The sequence below is a fragment of the Saccostrea cucullata genome, unplaced genomic scaffold (assembly GCF_032062105.1).
Source record: "Saccostrea cucullata isolate Sc308-1 unplaced genomic scaffold, CSIRO_AGI_Scuc_v1 ctg8, whole genome shotgun sequence".
NCBI lineage: Eukaryota > Metazoa > Mollusca > Bivalvia > Ostreida > Ostreidae > Saccostrea > Saccostrea cuccullata.
In genome coordinates, this window is record NW_026940997.1 from 675,819 (window position 1) to 683,132 (window position 7,314).

Consider the following 7,314-nt stretch of genomic DNA (forward strand, 5'->3'; position numbering starts at 1 on the left):
TAAATCTCCTGTTTCTCAGCATATGGAATCTCTCTCTCTAGACATCTTCGTCCCCCCGTGCACCTTCGGTCACGACCTGTATAGAACCCTGTCACAAAGTGTCACTGTCTTTTCACCCCAGCCACCACGTGTAATCATCTCATTTTTACATAATACACAATAGCAGATTTACTTGTTTTGGACGGAAATACGATTCTAATTGGCATCATTGCCGGATGACAGGAAGAATCATTCTCTTTTAACTGACATATTTAAACGTGTTTCAATGTGGTTTACATTTCATCCGTGTGAAACTGAAGTTTAAACTTCGTTAAGAAAGGGTCTTCTTCATTTTATTGTCAACAACTTAAAAAAATACTTTTTAAAACATAAATCAAACAAAGAGTAACATAATAAAAATAATTGAAAAAAAATCCATGCTTTTAAAATATTATCGTGAAAAACATACTGAAGTATATTATACAGTATCAGTATTTCGTCTTTACGTAGAATCCGACAGATTCCGTGTCAATCATGGCGGTCCAGCCGCCATTCTTTTCTCGAAACGCTTCTGAACAGGAATGGCACAGGGGAGTGAATGGGAAATTCTTTCGGAGCGCTGTATCCTGTATGCAACAATAAATTGCAAAATCCGTTTTGATCGATAAACGTTCTTGTCAGTGTTGTTTATTTCTGTTGCAGTTTTGGAAATAAGGTTACAGTCTCTACCGTACCTATTGTTAACCGTGGGTACTTTGGATGTAAGAACTTCAACCGAATTTCTTCCACTTCCTTCGGCGCACGCATTGTAGTTTACATTCTAGCCGTTTTTGGAAATTATTTCCAGGTCGTGGGCATCCCTTAATTTTAATACACTTGTTTCTCAGTACATCAAACACCCATCGTCGTCGGAGTTTTCCGGAACAGACAATATGCATATTCTCCACGGGAAATTGACATCTCACATTCCTTGGTCTCAGTCGGGTTTTGTGCGCTTTGCCTGTAAAGAATATATAATTTCTCAAGTTATCATTAATACGTATACAGGCAGTGGTTAAACAGAAAAAGTAGATTCCATTATTTGTAATGAAGACAAATACATTTTAAAAGCACGTTTTCTGTAACTAGTTCAAACTTCTAACGCACATGTATTTGAAATAAAAAGTTGTTCAGGTAATTACTAAACATACATACAAAAGAAAACTTAATGAAAGAGAAAAGGCCTATTACTTATCAAATATGGACTGACAGACCAGGACATGAAATATGCATTTTGGAATAGTAATTAAGATCAGAAGTCCTTTGAAAAATACAAATCGGGAGCAGAGCAAACCATGGGCCTCTGAAAGCACCAGAGGTGGGATCAGGTGCAACGGAGGAGGAAACATCCCCTGTCGACTGGTCACACCCGCCCGAGAAAACGAAAAAACGATCCGTAGACAATTCGGTAGTGTAAATAATAGCCTAACAATTAGAATGAAAAAGGTCAGACAACATTAGACTTAATGAGAGATTGGATTTGCTTACAAAGTTATTGCATCGACCATGGAACTTGCGAAATGATGATTTAAACGAGACTTGATATTCTTGTTTCATCAACTTGTTTGTCAATACCTTGCCTCGTTGTAGAAATTGTTGGTAGGAAGAGTGTGCGTATACTCGTGCGTATCAAATTATTTGGGAGACATAAACCGCAGGTGATAAGGGTATATTGCTAGACAAATAAGGGAAGTTAATAACAGAAAAGTTAATATAAGTGTTGCTGTAAGGTTACCATTAACGTCTTTTAGTGAAATGACACTTGAAGCATGGGAACAATGTTAATACTTTGTCTTAACCATTTTATGATCAAAAGATGGACTAATTCAAAAACTGAACCCACGTGGTTAAAATGCTGTCGAAATATGCAACAAAAACTTATACCGATACATTAAAAGTATAGGAATAATCATAGGAAAAAATAAAGTGGTGTCAGTTGGACCATTGGAGACCTGGTACCGTCCTTACAGTGATTAGATAGCAAGTAATATTCTTTTTTCCAGAGCAGATGAATATTTTAGGCATTAAAAAGTCCTGTTTTCCCTTCAGCAAAAACATTAGTACATTTGTCGACGAGTTGCGATTAGATCTTTAATTTTCTGCTCAAATTTATGTCTCCTTAAACTGAATAGATGTGCAACTATGTTTCACCCAGTAATTAACCACTGGCGGTGTGAGGACCGAACAGCTAATTCGATTTATTTTAATTATCGAAATATAGATTTACAACAAATTATCGAAACACAGTCTCCGTGGAAATTAAAATTCTTTCCTTGAACCATTCGTAAAGAGGAGAATATAATCAAAACAATTAATGATAGGTATGGATTTTGTTGTTACCCCTTATATGGGTATATGTAAGCATGATTCGGCAATTGCAAAATGCGAACAAGGGGAAAATATTGCGTAATATCGAATTTTTTTATTTATGTTAACAATTTCTCACATAATAGAAGAAAAATGTTTGTCCGAGGTAATTCTGTAAAGTGGACAGAGATTTAGAAGATAAAAGGTGGTCTTTTGTTCATCAACATTCTTGTCCGAACCCCAGGACTGAAGCATTTTGTATTCCAGTGATTGTATTGTAAGACATGTGGGTGTTAGAGGAAAATCAAAGTATACATAGCTCGGCCTTGATACTTGTTTACGATTTAACGTTATTATCTCGTTCTTCGTTGAGATAACATATAAGTTTATTTAGAAGGACATTCGATCTTCATCAAGATAGACATAAGCGAAGGAAAACAGCTGGCAGAAAGAGAAGGAACTCCGGCAGTTCGTCACTTACATAAGCTTGCACCGATTCCACTTCGGGCTCAAACTCACTTTTACTTTCAAGGTTGGTACGTATTACCGGATAGCATATAATCCATATTGTGCATGAAAAGTGTTCAAACAAGGATTTTGAAAAACTAAAATATAAAACAACTGTCACTTTATAATGCAAAAGTGATTAAAAATGAATATATTTTTTTTGACCGAGAAACATGAGCAATTGTACCCGTAGAAAAAATTAAAAATACGCACTCCATCCAATTTGAAAATAAAACTCACCTTTATATGGAAATATGCATGTTTCTTTGCAAGTTCTTTTTTTATCGAAGTTGTTCCCAGGTTTTCTGCAGCCCCAGAATCGAACGCACCTTCCTTTTGTTGCGTCATACATATAACGTCGCATTCGCTTTGGACAGTTGAACACATCGAATGATAAAGGCTGTCTACAAATTGTGTTTGCATCCGTTTGGACGAAGTTTGCAGTATCAAAAGAAACACCTACGAAATCCTGGCTCTTAAGTGGTGAAGTTAAGCCGATGTCTTTCTGTCGTCTTAAATCTACATCAAAAGAAAAAAATATTGATATTAATGCTATGAACTGAAAGATTCAAAGAGGTCAGCATATATGTCATCACCCACTAAAAATATAATAAAATGTATATAAACAGTAGAATTGTCTTATATTGTATCTAATCAAACAATTATCTTGAAAGAACATTTTAGATAAAAGTACAAAATAATGATTGTGGAGAACATTCTTTAAATGCTGTCAGTTGATCTCTAAAGGATTCCTAAGAATATTGCGGTTTTCGAATTTTTGCTTTCATAACAGGATAATTGGAATCGGTAATTCTACTGAATGGATAGCGTTGTAAAGTTATAGAAATGAATTAGCCCCACGTGAAGATCTATATTTACGTAATGTACCTGTTTGCTATGATATATACACAAGACAGGTTGAAAACATTAGTACATTATTGATTAATAAAGCACGTATGACCTAATTTTGGTTTTCCTTTTTTTTTTTTTTGGTTATTTCACTTTAAATGTGTCTAAATTTTTTAAAGCAGGATGAGCTCATTATAGCTAAGGTTGAAGGGATAAAAATAATAATATGATATTCTCTTTAAGTATACGTACTTTTAAGTTGTAAAAGACAGTGCTAGGCGACTAGAGGCGCCCTGATGCCCTCCCACAGCCCAACAACACATTACAGTGGACAAAGGAAAGGAACATGACATGCAATCAAGTGGACATTTTGATCACACTTAGGAGTATTTTGAACTGAATATACTTTAATTGGACTAAAATCTCATACCCTTGCAAGAAGCATCGAGTTTGCATGCTCCTCTGTCACAAGACTTGGAAATAACACACGTTGTTCCAGCAAAACAGTATACATTCTGGAATGAGAGAGGGGAAGTAATATTTTAATGTCTATAATACTGTGCATTTCGTTGTCAGAACCTTAACAAAAGGCAGTGCAGCAATCACTGAGAAACTTTTATGTTGATTTACCACATCTGTTTGCCTCTTTTTTCAAATTTTGCAGATCCGTGAATTTAGCGTTAAGATATTTTGCGGTCAGAAATATTTGGTATTTCTTGAAAAATTCTTGAGCTTGTCAGAATCGTTTGCTCCAAATACAATGGTGGTCAGTTTAATGGAAACGCGAGCCCGGCAATGTATAATAAGGACATCGTCCATTTGTCCTCATCTAAATACTAACCCGAAATAAAACTCAACATCGATAATGGTAGTAATTATCTCTAGATGATTAATGAACCCATGTTAGAATTAGACAGACACTTCTACTTGAAAGGGGTACTTTAAAAATCATTTAGTTTTTGGATATAAATAGTAACGTGAATGTCAAAAAACGGTTACGTTATGTCTCATCCTATACACTATCACATTTATCACCGAACCATTCTAATAGCTACTTTGAGGAGATTTTCTATTACAGTTGTATGCGTTATGGCCTTGAGAGGAAGATAATAGACCTATAATTGTCATTTTCCAGCTGTGTAGCGCGGAAGTATTTTTCGCGCTAACCGCAGAATGTGTGACACGTTTATTAACGTTTTGCCACAATCATGAATTTGGGCAGTAAACATCTTTTTTTTCAAAATACCATCGCTTGGCATTTTTATGGAAACTCCATAGAAGGGGGATGACCGTAGCAGAGACACTGTTCATACATTGTGGGTCTTATTTACGCTCTCTTCGAATCGGTCTGACGTTCATGATCACGTAAAAAAAACGTTCTTGGGAATGTAGCCAGGCGCCAAAAGTCGTGTCGCGCGACTGAATTATGGTCATTATCTCCTGTCCACTTTTTTTGGTCTCCAAATGACTATAGATAGTAAATGATTTAATATAGCAATAAAAATGTATTGGCTATATAGTGATCAATTCATAGTAAAGATCTCAAGTCTGCATTTTTGCAGTTTTGCTTTTTCGCGTGTGTCCTACAGGTATCAATGCGTTAATCCGAGATCGAATGCATGCTGCCCGATTAAAGATAAAGAATATAAAACGATTTCTTTTTCTCAAGTCTCGCAGGTTGAACTGAACGTGGCATTGACCCTTTAGAGGAGGTAAACAATAATACAGGCACACAAGGCCAGGGGAGGCAGGCTGAAATATGAGATGTTTGTTTAGAGAGTTTTTTTTTCGGTCAGGGCACAAAGCTCCCCATCGCCATTAATTATAGAGTTTCCAAAACATTTCGTGGGTCATCTGTCCCCAGTGGTCACCTGCGTCATTTGTTTAGAAATAGGGTTTTATGCGATTTTACTTTAAAAAGGTTTCGCATACTTTCACTATCATCTGACGTAAAAATCAGCTGTGAGAATGACACTTCTTGGCAGTGTGGTCAACATCTCTTGAAAATTAAGTATTGGTCCAAATCCCATATACACAGCGATATCTCGATCACCCCAATTAATGAATAAGTAAAATGATGCACATGGTTCTTATAGAATTAGAGTACAGTTGATTAATATACTCTGCTTATCTTGTCCTTGTATTTGATTGACTGTCTTTTATCATTAGCCAACTTCAGTCGATGAAACTGAATAAAATCTTATCAGAGAGATGTCTGCTTTTTACTCGTGATTGGTCACTTCCTATAAACATCTCCTCAAACACTGAAACAAATTTTCTGACTCAGAGTCATTTGGAAGCCGGGGAGGATAAAAAGAAAAACATAGCGGGGGCGACCGAATCTCAAATGAGTAATAATACAAATTCCTCAATTAAACCCAACGCCGGTGATTTCGCAGAACGCGTCGGAATTTCCCATTTTGTTTTGATACCCTTAATTTAGCGAGTTATTTGTTTAATGTAATTCATTTGAATGAATTCCAACCTATAAATATTCTCCAGATTCGATCTGTTTTATTATTCTAAGCATAAAGATCTATCAAGATCTTGGGTGTTACTCATTTAGGGCGAGGGATGATTTGTAACACAAATTCTTCTTTATGAGTAAAGGTTAAAAAATAACTCGGAACAATTAGACAACACCCTGTCACTAAAAGATATTTAAATGATTGTTGATTGTCTAAGTCATAAAACATAATCCAAACTGGTATCAAAAACTCGGATGGGACTTTTGTCGGAATGTTCAAGTACTGTATTACATAGTTTACCAGTGATTCAATGCAATTAAAGCAAATTTTGTAGTATATACACAAGATGCTTGAGGCTGCTTTAAATAAACACCAGCGATTACGATTGTGTATTTTTTCCTACATTTTTCCCCACGTGCAAATGTCAAACCACGGCGCCAGTAGCAATTCTTCTAACCTATAGCACTAACGGAACTCACCATTGTACATCAAAATAACATCATTTGAGGCTTGTTAAAATTTCACTCTTTTTGCAAAGTCAATGAACCGGCATAATTGATAAAGGGTCTTTCATTTAATCATTTAAACTGTGTTAAAATCACACGGATTAAAATTACATTTGAGGATTCCGTACTTTTCATGCAGAGTAAATTAAAATAGAAGCAATAATTTAATAACAGAAATATTTTAAACATAAATCTAATAATAATTTACAGATACAAAGAATGACACTATAAATACGTGAAATAACTTACCTGACAAGGGTTGTTACATTTACAAATAAAGTTCCCCTCGATATCAGTGTCATATCCGTATTCACACTTTCTGTTACAGGGGGGTCTGGGTTCCTCTAAGTGCGGTCGATTGCCTTTCTTGGGTCCCCAGACAGAGTCCTCTAGGGGTACAGTAACGACAGATGACCCCAGGGCTCGAATGACCGCCTGTTATGTAAAATATCGGTTTATGGTAACACTTGCACATGGACCAATCTCTAAATGAGGAAGTGAATTATTATACTTACCAATGCACAGTTCAGAAGGAGTACAATGCTTAAATCTTTTATACAAATCATTTTATTCTTTTGTTTTGGAGACAAAACTACGAACTGAAAAATATGTTTGTGTATTACAGCTGTAGTATTTTTTTCTTATAAATACTAGGCATT

At 35.6% G+C, this 7,314-nt stretch overlaps 1 protein-coding gene across 1 annotated transcript; it reads right to left on the minus strand.

Annotated features, from left to right (window-relative positions):
• Nucleotides 1-302: 302 nt before the first annotated feature.
• LOC134256878 (uncharacterized) lies at nucleotides 303-7,314 on the minus strand. The gene is made up of 5 exons (XM_062739556.1): nucleotides 7,171-7,314; nucleotides 6,905-7,090; nucleotides 4,112-4,196; nucleotides 3,073-3,351; nucleotides 303-979 (listed from the first exon to the last, which is right to left on the minus strand). Exons 1-5 carry the CDS (start codon nucleotides 7,219-7,221, stop codon nucleotides 750-752), a joined length of 831 nt encoding a protein of 276 aa, XP_062595540.1. The 5' UTR covers nucleotides 7,222-7,314; the 3' UTR covers nucleotides 303-749.